This window comes from Papaver somniferum, chromosome 1, assembly GCF_003573695.1.
Source record: "Papaver somniferum cultivar HN1 chromosome 1, ASM357369v1, whole genome shotgun sequence".
Classification (NCBI taxonomy): Eukaryota; Viridiplantae; Streptophyta; class Magnoliopsida; order Ranunculales; family Papaveraceae; genus Papaver; species Papaver somniferum.
The window spans coordinates 205,504,581-205,521,879 of record NC_039358.1 but is presented as its reverse complement, the minus strand read 5'-3'; the positions used below and the strand labels follow the sequence as shown (position 1 = coordinate 205,521,879).

Sequence of the window (17,299 nt, the reverse complement as noted above, 5' to 3'; positions counted from 1 at the left end):
ATTATATTCTAATTAATTATTTATTATATGCTAAAATAAGAAGTTTGTGATCCTAATTTAAATATAAAATAGTACTATCACTTATGATTCTATTAAAACAAAATAAATTTAATACAATCCATCTGAAAATTTAAATTTTAAAAAAAAAAATCAAAACAGTGGCCTGTCCGGTCCGATCTGACATGCCCGTATAAAAAGCGGGCTTTGAGCGGACTTTGAGTAGCAAATTACCTACATTTACCCGGCTTGCCCGGGATGAATTTTTTTAGAGGCTCGCAAATATTAAGCGTGGCCATCTCAGCATGTCTTAGTTTTTGGGCCGGGGATTTACACCCCTGTTTAACGCTAATGCATTCACCCACAAGCAGCACCAATAAAAAACAAAACTTGAATGAAAATGAAAATGATGAAAATAACATAACAATAGAGGAAGAAGAGAGAGTACTGACTAACTTTTTAATGGCAACAGAAACAAAACAACAACAACTAGTTTTTGTCTCTTCTTCTTCTTCCTTCCTACACACACGTTTTAACAAGACCCTCTCTTTTTCTTCACACTAATTATTACAATCAATCTCTTGTTATTATTAAATCTTTTAGATTCCACAAAAGGTCTCTCTCTTTCTAGTCTCAGATTTTGATCTTTCTTCTTTAGACTTTGAAGAGATTCATATATAGATTTGGTCAATCCTTTTCTTCTGTAAATTAGCTCAATTTTGGTTCTGGGTATTCATTGTTGAGGTCTGTTAATGGAGGATTCTGTGTAATAGTGATATGTAGTTATCAAGATTTTTAACCTTATTAGTGTTTTATATGTAAATCGATAATTTTTCCATTTTAAGCTGGACCCACTTTGTAATTTAAAGCTAAGATTTCTGGGGAAAAAATAGAAAAATGAAAACCCAGATTTTATCCTCAGCTGTTGTTTTCTAGCAGGAGAAGAATAGTATTTTGTGGTAAACAATAATAAGTTTATTCATTTCATTCAATTTTCAGTGGAGAATCAATAATTGAAGATGGGTTTGTTTGCTTCAGTTTCAATTTCAATTCATTTATCAAACCAGTAGTGATTCAATTTTGGATTTTGAGGGAATTTTTAAGTAAGTTTTGGGTGATGGAGACAACAAATTCAGTACCACCACCAATTGATGAAGAAAGTACTGAGAATAGAGGAAGTATGTGGGATTTAGACCAGAAACTTGATCAGCCCATGGAAGAAGAAGCTGGAAGGCTCAAGAATATGTACAGAGAAAAGGTATCACTCGTTTCACCAACCCCTTTTCTTCTTTTTGTTCCTCTTTATTAATCACTGTAGAATCATTTGTGGACACTCTAAATCACACTAGTAGTACACCAAATTTTGATTGATCCATAGTTCATGTTATTGGGTCTTTGTCTGTTGATCAGTAAATTGGGTTGCAGACTAGTCGAAAACTGGGAATTGGGGGTCTAAAACTTAGTCTTAGTGTTGATGGTGCTTTTGTTTAACTTTTGTGCAGAAATTTTCTTCGCTGCTAGTTTTCAGACTAGCATTCCAGAGTCTTGGAGTGGTCTATGGAGACTTGGGAACATCTCCTTTGTATGTCTTTTATAATACATTTCCTGATGGAATCAAGGAATCAGAGGATGTTATAGGAGCATTATCGTTGATTATATATTCTCTTACTCTTATTCCACTCATCAAGTACGTCTTTGTTGTGTTAAGGGCGAACGACAATGGTCAAGGTGAATATTCATATATCAACTAGTATTTCCCTGTGGCTGTTTTTTTATTTTTGTTTGGAAAGAGTCTGAGTTGAGAGGGTCAAAGATTATGTATATGATTAAAGTCGTCTAACTATGTTGCAGGTGGAACGTTTGCTCTTTATTCACTACTATGTAGACATGCAAAAGTGAATACTATTCCGAACCAACACCGGACAGATGAGCAGTTAACAACGTACAGTCGTCATATATTCCATGAGAAATCTTTTGCGGCTAAGACCAAGAGATGGTTGGAAGCGACAGCATTAAGGAGAAATTTACTGTTGATTCTTGTCCTTGTTGGGACGTGCATGGTCATTGGAGACGGGATCTTAACTCCAGCCATATCAGGTCTGATTCCGTTCTTGCTTTAGCAACAACATATTTGTGTGTTTGATTTCATTGCCAGTTATGAGTCATAGTAGTAGTAGCACACTAAGGTAGCATTTATTCTTTCAGTTAGTTGCATTTGCTACGTTCTTTGTTTCCCTTGTGTCAGCAAGTAACCTTTATGTTTGATTAAAATCTCTTCTGCCCGATTACATAATCAGTCGCATGACCTTTTATTAGAATGTTAATGGAGCTCTCTTTGACAACTCTAAAACAGAAAATTAAAAAAAGATTCATTACACTAACTAGTAAGTAACTACTGTTCTTTCAGTTCTTTCGGCTGTTGGAGGGATCAAGGTAGATCACCCAAATATGAGCGGAGGTGCCTTTCAATCCTGATACTAAGACTATACAACATGTTTTTATGCTGAGCAATTTCTATTCTCTTTGATCACTGTTTTCTTCATTGGAAAGATGGGTGATAGTTTTGGTTTCTTCTATGCAGATGTAGTGATAGTTGTTTCGGCTGTCGTATTAGTTGGCTTGTTCAGCATGCAGCATTATGGAACCGATAGAGTTGGATGGCTCTTTGCTCCAATTGTCCTACTTTGGTTTCTTTTAATTGGAGGCATTGGCGCTTTCAATATATGGAAATACGATAGCTCAGTTCTAAAAGCTTTCTCTCCAGTCTATATTTATAGATACTTCAGACGAGGAGGTTGGAGAACCCTTGGAGGAATCATGCTTAGTATCACTGGTAAGTAACCTTAACCATTCTTCACATATTTGGATATGTTTTACAGGCAAAAACTCGATGAATTCTAATGAATATACGTAATCTTTGCAGGGACAGAAGCTCTATTTGCTGACTTAGCCCATTTTCCTGTATCGGCTGTTCAACTAGCTTTCACGATGCTCGTGTTCCCTTGCCTTTTATTGGCTTATACAGGACAGGCTGCTTACATCATCAAAAATCAGGACCATGTGATTGATGCATTCTACCGTTCCATACCACGTCTCTCCCGAACTCTCGTGTATGAAATTTTGTAAGCAATTACCTGCAGCAGGTTAAGTTCTTATCTGATTAACCTCTGATTGGTAATTTTCAGAAAGCATATACTGGCCAGTGTTTATTATCGCAACAGGAGCAGCTATTGTTGCAAGTCAGGCCACTATATCTGCGACTTTTTCAATAATCAAGCAGGCTCTTGCACTTGGTTGTTTCCCAAGGGTGAAAGTTGTTCATACATCAAAGAAATTCCTTGGGCAGATTTACATACCCGATATTAATTGGATTCTTATGCTTATGTGCATTGGTGTTACCGTAGGATTTAGAAACCAAAGCCAGATCGGAAATGCTTATGGTGAGTTTATATTTTGCCTTTCTTTCCATGCATTTTTCCTCCTTATCGAGAAGCGTCCTTCATGTGGGAATCAGAGGTTTCAGAATTTAACATATGAATAATTTTTTGTATTTGGCCACCAACAGGAACAGCAGTTGTTACAGTTATGCTTGTGACGACATTTCTTATGATACTTGTAATGTTACTGGTATGGCGGAGTCACTGGATTCTGGTTGTGATCTTCACTGTCTTATCATTGATCGTGGAGTGCACTTATTTCTCAGCAGTACTTTTAAAGATAGATCAAGGCGGTTGGGTTCCTCTTGTGATAGCTGTAGTTTTTTTTATCATCATGTACGTGTGGCATTATGGAACAGTGAAGCGTTACGAAGTTGAGTTGCACAGTAAAGTATCAATGGCTTGGATACTCGGTTTGGGACCGAGCCTAGGTTTAGTACGGGTCCCAGGTATTGGACTAGTGTACACTGAATTAGCAAGTGGAGTTCCTCACATCTTCTCTCACTTCATCACAAATCTCCCTGCAATTCACTCGGTTGTAATTTTTGTCTGCGTGAAGTATCTCCCCGTCTACACAGTACCTCAAGAAGAACGGTTCCTTGTAAAGCGAATTGGACCCAAGGAATTCCACATGTTCCGGTGCGTGGCCAGGTATGGTTATAAGGATCTCCACAAGAAAGACGACGATTTTGAGAAAAAGCTCTTTGAAAACCTTTTCTTATTTGTTAGACTAGAATCAATGATGGAAGGGTGTTCAGATTCAGATGAGTACAGTTTATATGGACAGCAAACAGTTAGGTCCGGGGATTCCCAGTTAACCGAGAACCGGAACATGATATCTCTGAATGTGGACAGCACTATGACTTCATCAGGTGACGACGGCATTATACCTGCGCAAGCTTCAGCACTGATAGCCGCAAGCAATTTCTTCAGTTCAGCTGGGCAGACAAGTTACCAGTCGGAGTTGGATGAGACAGAGTACCTAAAAAGCTGCAGGGATGCAGGTGTAGTGCATATACTTGGGAATACGATAGTAAGAGCAAGGCGAGATTCGAAATTCCTCAAGAAGATATCGATCGATTACATTTATGCTTTCTTGAAGAGGGTTTGCAGAGAGAATAGTGTAATATTCCATGTACCTCATGAGAGTCTGTTGAACGTCGGCCAAATATTCTATGTATGATATAAATGTAGATTCATAGACAAAAAATAGTTGTATTATTAGTACTTCATTTTAAACTCTTTTCTCAGATCAGTAGCAGTAATCTATCACTTCGGTTTGGCAATTGCTATTCTGTTGTAAAATCTGAAGAAACAAAATGAATAAAGCAAATTTTTAGCCCAGGCCCATGAATAGACGTCTAGAACCTTCTTATATCTTATTGGGATTTCCGCCTCTCTGAATTAAATGCGGCTCTCGATTCGGTATGTAACGGATGTTAAACCCTAGTTTGTGATTTCTGATACTAAGAACTTCCTTTCGTTTTTTTCCTCCAGATTTGTTAGGGTTACGATTTCATTTCTCATGGAGGATTACAAAATGAAACTGAGAAGTAGAGCCAAAAAACCTTTTTACTTAACCACCAAAAACAAAATCTTTTGTAAATGGCAAAGTATTAGGAGGAAGAACAAAAACAGTAGTGGTAGTGGTTTTCATCTCGACGAAGCCATACAGATTCAGATTATCAGTAGGTTACCACTCAAAACAATTATTAGGTTTAAGTGTGTTTGTAAACGTTGGAATTTCTTAATCAATCAAGATCCATGGCTGAATGAGTTGCAGATTAATCATTCAAAAAAACAACCATGTCTCCTTGTGATAATTGAACGCCCGAGATACGAAAAAACAAGCTTCAGGATGGAGCGTTACTTGATGGCCAATTTATCGGAAGGTGGACTAACAACAACAGTGATGCACACTTTATCAGAGAGGGAATCGTATAATTTGATTTATGATGATATCATCGGACAGGTAGATGGATTGTTCGGTATAGTTGAGAATTTGATTAATGTTGTTACCATATACAACTTTAGTACTCGCCAAGTGGTACAAGAGTGCAGCAGACCAACTTCATTGATGGAATTCAAGGGAAAACCAGGTTATGATTCACGTTCAACTCATGAGTTCCAAACTTATCTTTTTGGATTCGACTCTACCGCCAAGAAATACAAAGTGATTTGTATTTGGGGAGTACTTGAAAGTCTAGCTGATGGTACAATAGTAGAGTTTGTAGCTTGTGAGGTCTTTACTTTAGGCGGCAGCAGCAACACATGGAAAAAAACCGATTATGAGGCTCTCCCACAATGCTGCTTTGAAGATTTGTCTGTGTACGCAAATAACTCCATTTACTGGAGGAGTTCTGTTAAAGATCTTCGAAGTCTTCCTTCCTTCTTAGAACAGTTGGCTAAAATGGACACAAGCATGAATGAAGTGATAGTGGCATTTGATCTTGGAAGTGAAAAGTTCAGAGTTATCCCAGTTCCTGATTTTGTTCCTCCTCGCCGCTCTCAGTCTCATCTTTTGAGTCATAATGGTATAGATTTTAAGTTTTATCCTGTTTTACTGGAAATGCACGGGTGCTTTGTTATATCTAACAGACCGGCTTTTGACATCATTAGGCTGTATGTATATGATGATAACAAGGAGAATGCAAACATAATGAGTTGGACCGAAGAAAGTATCGAGTTACCTGTTGCTTTGAGTTATGCAGAAATCAATATTTATCCCCTTCCTGGATCATCAGACTTCATAATCTTGATATGTATTTTTGGTCATACAACAATAAAGTCTCCCTGTGTTTATTCTTACAACAGGAAAACGAAGACTTTCAAATTGATTATTATATTTGGTGACATGGGTTCTTATCCTTACCACCCTTTTATATATTCTACATTTGTTGAAAGCCTGTCGCCATTCCGTGTGTAGCTAGCCAGCAGCAGAATCATATACACACCATGTTTGCGTGCGTGGTTCGTCTTCAGTCTGATGTAAGGGTAAGGCAATATCTTATGTTTTCATACTTTGTTTTAGTATTGGCAGTACAATTTTGTTTTGGCATTTTCATGAATAATTTTTTTTTTTGAATAAAGTCATTATGGCATCAAATAACTGAGCAACATCAATATATTTGAAGGGTGTTTTTATAATAGTATATACATTGTTTTGTTGTTTGTTTCTCAGAATTGGGTGTTTTTATAAAACACGCGAGATTTGGTCCATCTTGTTCCATGTATTTAATCTATATGATTTCTTTTCTTTGTATTAGATAGTTTGAGTTTGAAAAATGACTGAGGAGGTTTTGTGACTCTTGTCACATACTTGATGATGGGCATCTTTTGCTCTCTATTCCATGGACGGAAACAGTCAGATGCATATGGTGAACTAAACTTGGTGTAGTAGTAGAAAATCCTACTTCTACGCCCCTTAAATAATCTATATATCAAACTACAAAGACATTATGAAGAACACTAAGCAATAATTTTATTAAGTGTAGAAATCAATATAAAGATGATAAACAGAATCCTAATTTGGGAAACAAATAACTTTCTCTCTTCTAAAGTTCTATCTCCACTGTCCACTCTCCGAAAGATCTCTCTCTACCACAAGGGTGGTTGGTCCTATATATATGGATTTTACATAGTGGAGGACAGCTAACAAAGCCCCTATTTTCGGATCCAGCATGCGATGTCTTCGCACCCATATATCTGGTCTTCTCGCACGTGCTCCTCAACTTCGTACAGCTCTCACACTTTAGCCGTGACTTTGTGACGTCATTGATTCCGTCATTTAAGATATGCTATGTGCGAACTTCATTCGCCCCTTAGTAACTCAGTTCTCTCGCACGATTATTCACGCGTGCGGTATTTAACCCCTACATTTTGACTCTTCTCTTATTGATCTTTATTTTGGAAAGAGCGATGAGAGAACTGTTTTTATTATCTTCTTAGCACCCTTCATGCGATTTTTCGCATTTCATCAACTTTTCATCTTCTCTCTTAACCGACAAGTTTCCGGATTTTCCGTGTAACCGTTTACACGTCCTCATTCTTGCAGTTTTCACTGGCACGTCATCCCCTTTTACTTGGTACATCCGGTTGTCTTCTTCCTTATTTAACCCCTTTTCAGAGAGAGAGACTTTCTTTTTAGTTTTCCTTCTTCACAGAACCTTCCCCTTCAAATCCTCAGTTTCTTTCTTTTCTTCCGTTAGCATTTGAACTCAATGGATTCTCCTCAAAGGTTCGTTTTATCTCTTTTGTTACGCTTTTTGTTGGGTATGTCTTGTTTTTGTTGTCGTCTGTAACTGTGAGCCGCCATTATTGATCTGCTGCTGTTTTCCATCCGTTATTATTTCTGTTATGGTTATTCATAACTCCCATACTGGTATTGTTGCAGCAAAAAAGCTTCCACTGGAACTCGTTTCACCGTTCCAAACCCTAACTCCTCTTCAAGAAGCGAAAATGACAAATCTCTCAAGAGGAAGCCTTCGCATGACAAGGTAGTAAGAAACACCTTATTCCTTTTAAACAATATTATTGCCTCTGTTTCTTATCTACATTGTGATTCGCAGGCTGATGCGAAAGAGAAAGAGAAGAATCCCAAAAGGAGTACACAACCTCCTGCTCTTGATACTCGCATGACCCTCCCGTGTTTCAAAAAGAAATCCAGTTCTGCTCAACAAGTTCCCTCTGGTGAGACTGTCTCTATTGTTCGGGCAGGTATGGCCGCTTCCCATCAGGTGACTACTACCACATCTTCATCGTCTCTCATCTCCCCTCCAGCGAACATCATCGCCGATTCATCATCTCATTCTCCAACTGAGAATCCCTGTAAGGATCTTACTCTTTCATCTTCGCCACCTCTCTTCTCTTTTCCACCAACAATTTCTACCTCTCTGGAACTAGCTTCGGTGACTCAGGCCATAACTTGTACTACTGAAGAAGTTGTTGCATCTATGCTAGACGCTCCTATTATTACTCCTTTGGCTATTCCCGTATCTGTGGATCACTCCATCTCCTCTCTTTTGGATGCTGCTGCTGCTATTTTTTCCATGAGCAATGTTCTGACTACTTCTCCTCTTCGCACAACCTCTCTCTCTCAAGCGAAATTTTCCATTCCTGAGGTTGATGCCTTTGATGCTGCTGGTTCAGGGGTTGTGCCTCCTCTTGATATTGTTCAACTCGCACGCTCATCCTCCAATGACCCTTCTCAACTTCGTTTGTGCGAGTCTCTTATCAAACTGTTGGGCAATTCTTCTTTGGATAATCGGATAGGAGCGAGATTTTCGCTCAAATGGACTCATCCATGAATGCTGCCTTTGATTGCTTGGAATCCGGTCGTCGCTTTATTCAAGCCGAAGGTTTTGCAGAGTCTAGCTCTACAATTCGTGAACTTACCCGTCAGAATGCCTAGTGTTGGGGAGGTTACAACCGAGAAACTTCGCAGCAAGAATCAAGAACTTAGAGGTATATCCTACTTCCTTTTACTCATTTGTAATTCCATTACACCTTGCTCTTTCTATTTATTCGTTGGTACCTTCTCCCTTCTTTGCCTCTGTTCGTGCGAACATATAGATTTGTGCCAAAAGCGAGTTATGGAGAGACATGAGTTCCAACATTCTGCTGAGGATGCTAGTGCAGAGAATAAAGAGCTGCGACATCAGTTGAATCTACTGCTCAGTGATCGCTCATACTTAGTTGATCAAATTGATAATTTGAAGAATGAAAATCATGGCCTTAGCACTCAGTTTGATTCCCTGAAATCCCATATATCCCATATTTCTGGGCTTTTATATGACACTGACTTAAGTAATCAAACTCTATCAGAGAAAAATCGCTCCCTTATGGGAGAGAATCAATCCCTTTTGAAGGAGAAGACGAGTTATACTCATCAATACCTCGCCCTTCGACGAAGCTATACTGAGCAAGAGGAATCTCTCCGTACTCTGAGGAATCAATATGACCGAGATATAAGGAGAGTGTCCTTAGAGAGTGAAAAGATTATAAATAGCAAGGTAAAAATGACTGTCGAAATGAAAAAGCTTCGTGAACAACACACTCGGTTGGAAAGCTCGCATGATATCTTGAAGAAGAAACATGTCTCTCTTGTTAAGGATGAGAATAAGATTCGCTCGCGTCTTGAAGGCTTGATAGGTGATGACTATAATAAGCACTTGGAGGTTATGAGAAGTAGTAGTTTGGCCCTTTCTCAGTATTATATTTCTCAGATGGAAGGTAGTCGCACCAAGCTGACTACCTTTAATTATATTTTTATTTTATTTCGAATGTTGCTTCTTTTGTATTGCTTTGTGGTTTCTAAGCTAATTCTAGCATTTTTTATTTCCGTAATTTCTGATAAGGCCAACCAACTCCTTGTCCAAATCTAAGGTCTGATTTGGCTAAATCCCGCAAGGATGTTAGGGATCTTGCTCCTATGCTTTCGTCTTCTCGCGATAGGGCAGAGAGGAGACAAATATATATTGAGCAGTTGATGAGGGTTTATGTCAAGAATGCTCAGAAATACGTCGCTCGTGAGGCTCATCTTCAGGCTAAGGCTTATGCTGATGGGATATGTATCGCCAATTCGCTGCCTATGGAGGAAGTTGAACCTCTCGACATTTCTGATAATGAAGCTATTCCACAGCCTGATAATTACTATGATTATGTCATATGTGATAAGGAAATCCCTACCTGAGGGAAATGGTGTTGGCGGTGATCTTCTTGACGTACCAAATGCTGAAACTATTCCTCATGCTGAAGCCTTCCCCCTGCTGAACCGTCTGCGAAGGCTTCTATTCCAAGTTCTCCTCCTGTTGTAGAGATTGAAGACATTCATTCACATGATGAAATTCCTCTGAATGACCCTTAGCTCCATTCTATTTCTATATGTTTGAACTTTATTGGATCTCGCTACTTTTGTGTTTTTTTGCTGTACATTTAAGGAAAGACAGATTTGTTTCTAAAGGTTATTTTCAAAGTATGCAATTCTACAAATTATTTTTTAAGTATTCGAGCAATGTTTTCTCCCTGATGTGTTTCTATGCAAGGTTATTTTCTAATCATGCGAATAATACTATCTTTTTGTAACCCCCATACTTGCCTCTATTATTCGTATGTTAGATAATGACCTAGATTTTATGGAATAATACTATCTTTTGCATGGATTTACGAGAAAGATGATGCTTACGTGACTGTTGAAATAATGTTATGCAAATATATGATATTACTTGGGCGAATAGAGGATATTAATTATCCGAATATAAAACTTTATTCATGCTGGTATAAGATAAAATTTATGCGAATATGTTGTAATATGTGAGCGAATAGGTAAACATATTTTTCAGGCGAATACAATCCTTTTTAGAAAACAAAGATATTTATGACATGGGCATTTATTTAGGTCTCTTGGTGTTTGATAGTGAGGTCTTATTGAGCCTCCCTAAGTAGAGGTCTTAATCAGCCTCTCCTGGTGATAGGGATTATCTTTGCCTCAGGATATCGTTTTGGCCATGCGATAGAGTCGCAGGACGTTTTTACGTATTCACGTATTGACCCATTGACCCTACCTTATCATCTTTCGTATTATTGCCTCTGCAGGATATGTGAATGTGCATTAATATGACAAGCCTAATTACTCCCATGAGTAAAATCCTTGTGATGTTAACGTCTTTGACACAAATTAGCTCCCTAGTGGAGGGTGTCGTCCTTATATTCCCCCTAGTTGCCCCTTCAAGGAGACATACCCCTACCGGGTTGGGGTGGGCTCATCCTGTAGGATCAGAATCTCGCAACAATTATATCTCAGCGAAATTATCAATGGTATTGCACAATAGCGTCGCAGAACAATTTCAGAAACGACGTCAGCAAGGATCATGAGAAAGATGTGATAGTCTTGCGAAGATTAGAGATCTTGCGAAGGTAATATTTGTAAGGTTGCGAGAATGTCGCAAACCATATCCGAAAATAAAGGACAGATTAGCTGTCATCCACTATGTATTTCCTTATAAATAGTCATTCGAGTTGTAAAGGAGAGAGATCTTTTTGAGTAAGAAACAAGTAAATAGGAGAGAGAAAGTTCAGAGCAGAGATCATTCTTGATTCTTTATCTTTCTTGTAAGAACATTCAAAAATTAATCAAAAAATTAAGAGTGTAAACTAAAAATGAGTTGATCAACAATGAAATCATATGAGGGGTGTAGTGTAGGATTTCCTGCAACTACATAATGGCGCTAGAAACAGGGACGAGTGAAGATTATTCTAGAAAAAGCTAAAGATTGATATTGAGATTTGTGAAAATTTAAAGTGATGATTAAGAATTTTTCATAATTTCTTGCAATACTGTTAGCATTGAAGAAATGGCTAGAAGAAGAAATACATCCGAACAACCGACTACTATTAGAAGAAGCAAAAGAATTGCTGGAAGAGAAAGAAGTGAAATGGGAGAATCTACTAGAATGAGAAATAATAGAGAAAATCTAATTCAATCGCCAATTCAACAAACATTAGTTCAAGAGAGGAATACAGATTATGACAGAGTGAGCGTACACACTTGGCGATCAAATTCAGCAGAAGAAATAGAAGAAGAGCAACAAAATAGAAATTATAGACAGGAAGAGAGAAATCAAGAAGCAGATGAAGGAATAATTCATGGAGGTGAAGAAATTGGAGCGTTAGAAACATTGAGACGAAGAATACATGAAGAAAGAAGATGAGGCAGAAGAACGTGCAAATTTAACAAGACAAAATCACGAATTAAGGATGGAGAATATCAGATTGCAGAATAGAAGATCGAGAAGTATTACAAAATCATATTCCAGATCGACTAGAAGAGAAATGAGGCAAAATTCACCACGATCAATGTTGGAAACAATATTCAAGAAGAAATGTCAAATCCTAATGAAGAATATCGCGAAAATAGAGAAAGAATGATGATCGTTACATTCCACAAAATGAAACTTTTGATGATGGGAAAATTGGAGGAAATCAAGAGAACGGGCAAATTCAGAGACAAAATAACCAAGATGGCGAAGGAAATCAAGGAGGGAAGAAGAATTTTACATGTGAGAGAAAATCAAAGAAATCAACAGACAATTGAAGAAGAAATTGAAAGACATAATGCTGAACAAGCACGTTTAATCTGCGAACGTGAAAGTTGAGAGCGGAAATGGAAGAGCAAGAGCTTCAGGAGACAATTCGCCAGAACAATCATGACAATCGAGAAAGAAGGCGTATACAAAACCGGAATAATGATAATCTCAATGAGGAGTATGATAGAGTGAAGAGAATGGCTGAAAGACAGCGAATTGAGTTGATAAGAAATGAACAAAATTATGGAGGGGAAAATGAACGACATCATCATTTGCGAATTCAAGATAGGGATGAGGAAGAGAATCGCAGAAGAACGAGATGAGGATAATGAAGAAGAGATACAAAATTTCGCAAGAGAAGATAGACGTGAACGCAGAAGAAGAGAAGCAAAATTAAAGAGACCAATGGGTCAAGATTCAGGAGTGTAAATAAACAAATCTTGAAAGAATTAGAAGAAATGAGAGGAATGCTAAATAACAGAGGAGAAGTAGGTAGAAGACAATTGGATGGATGAAGCAATAGAGAAGCTGCGAAAACTCCATTTACAAGGGAAGTACAATTAGGAGGAATACCACCGAAATGCAATTTGCCCGCATTAACCAGCATTTTCGATGGAACAACTTGTGCAATTCAACACATTAAAGCTTATGTGAGGTGCATGTTACAATGGGAAAATCATGATGCGGTATTGTGCAAATATTTCGCATCCAGCTTAACAGGAGAGCGTTAAAATGGTTTGAAGGTTTACCAAAGAATACAATAACCTCCTTCAATCATTTGCAGACCACATTCTTGGGAGCATATATAAGTAATAATTCCTCACGACCTGGTATAGAAGATGTGTTTGGATTAAAACAAAGGATTGGCGAAAGTTTGAAACACTTGACTAAAAGATGGAGAACTATGTGTAGCGAAATGGCTGGCCGTGTAGATGAGAGATATCTCATATTATCATTTATCAATGCTATGTTTGCAACAAACCTGTTGTATTCAAATTTTCAGAGTCAAGAATACGATTACAATGACTGAATTGCGAGAACTTCAAGAAGAATACATTGCTTTAGAGGAAAGACAAAATGAAATGGAATCATATCCAGTTGCGAACACCAGCTCACAACAGCGAATGCAAGCTTATTACCCAAGCTAATAAATACAGTGGCGAATACTTCGCAAGTACAACAAGAAAAGGAGAAGTAACAATCAGCAGAAGTTGGTAGCTATGGGAGCCGAGATCAAGAAGAGTATGAAAGAGAAAGAAATTTCTACAGTCGTGGAGGAAATAACAAGATTCAAAGACTCGATCAACCGCAAGAAACTTATGGAGGTCAAAGACCAAACTTTAATAGAGGACAAGGAGGTCACAAGTAAGTATGGGAAGAAATCAAGATGCCACCTCTAAATGCAAGTGTGGAGAAGATATGGGAAGCTATAATTTGATGGAGAATATACCAACACCATGGAACATGGGAACGGAACCGCCCCAAATCACAGAAGTCATGAATTTTGTTCTTTTGTTCTATCATCATTTTCATGGACATACCACAAACGATTGCAGAAATGTAAAGAGAATTATTTTGAGAATGATAGATCAAGGAAAACTAAACGACTTTCTGGTAGGGCATCCACAATCTCAACCATTACCACCACCACCAGAACATAAAGAATACATGATGAAAAAGAAAGAAACATTCTTCATAGAAGTTGGTGCAAAAGAAAAAATCTATTTGTCACTCTATCGTACATTCATATAAGACAATTGAAGATTTTCATGATAATGTTTTAAGTAGAGTGTTCGCAAGAGATAATAATGGAAGAGAATTATGAATATTGCGAAAATTTCGCAACTAGAGGAATGGCAAAACAGATCATTTCTTTTACCGCAGAAGAAATTCCCGAAGGAGAAGAGGTGCATGACAATCCATTGGTAATAAAATTAGAAATTAATCCAAAACCAAAAGAAGATGAGGATGATGAAGCTGAAGATTCATGGGCAATCAATAGAATCTAGTCGATACTGGAAGCTCTGTGAACATCTTATTTTATCATACTTATAAAACCATGGGTGGAAGAGATGATGATCTTATACCATCAACATATAAGATATATGGTTTTAATGGTACTGCTAACAAGCCTAAAGGGGAGGTTACTATGCAAATTCCATTGAAGGGAATATCTTCTGAAATCATTCATTCTGTGTGTTGATGTAGAATCACCCTACAATGCATTAATTGGTCGACCTTGGCTACATGGGATTCTAGGTGTAGCTTCAACTTTCCATCAATGCATCAAATTCCCTCACCCCAATGGTGTAGGAATCAAAAGGAGATTGGGTTGAAGGAAAGAAATGTTACGAAACTGAGATAGAATCTTGCGAAGGAAGAGCAAACAAGAAGGAAAACTGGCGACAAAATCAAGGATGTACAAAGAAGTGAGAAGTTGATGGTGGATACAATCGAAAAGAAAGGAGAAGAGATGTTACAAAATAATGCTAGCTCAGATAAAAAGGATGAACATACCATTACCAAGGAAGCAGTAGCAGAAAATCATAAAGAAGCAGAGGAGGGAAAAGTAAAAAACAAGAAATGTATGAATGATTAAGTTGTTGCGATAATCTCGCAATAAGTAAAATTCTCAAAAATACATTTGATTGAACAACAAAATTGAGATTGCGAAATTCAGATACAATATTATGAATTGCGAGACTCTCGCAGAGATAATGAATTTTACAGAAAATAATCAGAAAGAATGACAAAAGAGAAAGAGGCGAACCTTTATGGCGTACACCCTAGTTCGCGAATAAAATTTCGCAAGAGGCAAATGTAAGACCTAAAGTACGTCATATTAGGGGGTACCTGTTACATGGCTCAGGAAAGGAACACCGCCACCGGAACCTGAGTCATGGAGATTTGGGGTCAATAAAGCCCATCCGGGAGAGGCACCTTGGATTCTAACTTAAGCATATGACTTAGGTTGGGCGACTAAGGTAATAAGGACTCTCCCAAGGAGTGCAGATCTGATCAAGGCGCCGAGGTACACGGTTGAGTCAAGAGTGCCGAGGGCGTTTGAAGCGTCCTTGCCATTCTTGACAAGTCTTGGCTTATACTGCACTCGGCCGAAGAAAACCCCACTTAGGGTGCAGTCTCGTAACCATAAGCCCTATAGGTAAAAGGGATAAGAGGCTGCGAAAACAACTGGTTGTTGTTAAGACTGGATGGGAGGAGCTAACCTTGTATGGTAGAAGTACGCCTCCTTGAAGGGGCAACCAGGGGGAGATAAGGGCGGCACCCTCCATTAGGGAGCTGATAAGTGTCTTAAGACGCAAATGTCATGAGGCTTTTATTCGCAAGGAATTAAGGCTTGTCATATTTGTGCAACAATCCTGAAGAGGCAATAATACAAAAGAAAAAGATAAGACGAGATCAATGGGTTTTCGCATGAAAGTGCGAAGACGTCCTGCGATTTCATCGCAAGACGGCAATGTCATGGGGATTTATTTTCGCAAGAATATTTAGGCCTGTCATATTGTCGCAATATTCCTGAAGAGGCCATAATACAAAGAAAAAGTTAAGGCAAGATCAATGGGTTTTGCATGAAAGTGCAAGGACGTCCTGCGATTTTGTCGCAATGACAAGAGGTGGCATAATAAGACCTTTAATTAGGAAGGCAAAATAAGACCACACAGGAATGAGATTTTGAAAAGAAAAAAATTCACTTCGCAAAAGGTTGCGAAATTATACAATAAGAAAAAGTTTATGAAATCTCTCATTTGGATTCAAATAACAGAGGCAAGTATGGGAATGTATGAAATTAGAAAATGTTATTTGTCTCCATATGAGAGATTTACTCAAAAATTCAAGAATTAATAATTATATTGATTAACTGTATTGCAAAGAAGAATTGTTTTAATTTACGCAGGTCAAAATGAAAGAAACACAAATATACAGAAAGAAGAAAAAATGTACAAGTTACAAAGAATCAAAGAAGAAATAAAGTATTTCTTGGTTAATCCTTCATTATCTTCATCAGATTTTCCTTCTTCATCTGCGTCAGAATCTCATCACCATCAGAACTTCCATCACTATCAGATTCTTCATCGTCAGCTTCACTATCAGAGATAATCAAACTGGGAGTATTCTGTGGGATTTCTTCTAAAAGACAAGGTAATCAGAATGTGGGATATTATGATCATCACAAACCATCTGGATGGTTTGATTGCGAAAATGCATAGCGTCATTCTTAAAATTCTCAATGGTGATTTGATTTGATTCTTCAATCTAGAATACTTGTCGTTGCGAGAAGAAAGATTCTTTGCGAGTTCCTCCTTTTCAGCTTCAAGTTCTTCAATCTTTTCACGATATTTATTTTCAGAATCTGCGAACAAAAGACAACCAATTATTAACTTGATGAAAATCATAAGAAGCAAAAGATTAGTAAAGAAGAGCAATTAGCAACCTTCTCTGTCAGAAATCATGTCTCTAATCAAGGCTGTATGTTCAACTTGGAGACTAACATTTACGCCTAAATCTTTTCTAGCATCATCTAAAATTTTCGCAGCCCAGACAAATTCATCCTCACTACTTATGAGAAGACGAGAACGAATTTGATTTTCCCTTTCGCAGAGTTCAATATTCTTGCGGTTAGCTTCATCTCGCTCAAGTTGAACTTCAAGAAGAGCCTCTTGGAATTTCGCTAAAGCCTTGGCACCTTGATCAGAGATACGATCTTATCATCTATGAGACCGCTAATTTTGGTTCTTAATTCATTGGTTTTCTCTTTGGAAT

At 37.9% G+C, this 17,299-nt stretch overlaps 1 protein-coding gene across 1 annotated transcript; it reads left to right on the top strand.

The window, feature by feature from the left end:
• The first annotated feature begins 413 nt into the window (after window positions 1–413).
• LOC113313537 (potassium transporter 11-like) lies at window positions 414–4,774 on the top strand. The gene is made up of 8 exons (XM_026562330.1): window positions 414–1,255; window positions 1,500–1,725; window positions 1,849–2,094; window positions 2,405–2,455; window positions 2,579–2,830; window positions 2,921–3,088; window positions 3,183–3,437; window positions 3,563–4,774. The coding sequence occupies exons 1-8, from the start codon at window positions 1,115–1,117 to the stop codon at window positions 4,615–4,617; spliced, it is 2,394 nt and encodes a 797-aa protein (XP_026418115.1). The 5' UTR covers window positions 414–1,114; the 3' UTR covers window positions 4,618–4,774.
• The last annotated feature ends 12,525 nt before the right edge of the window (window positions 4,775–17,299 follow it).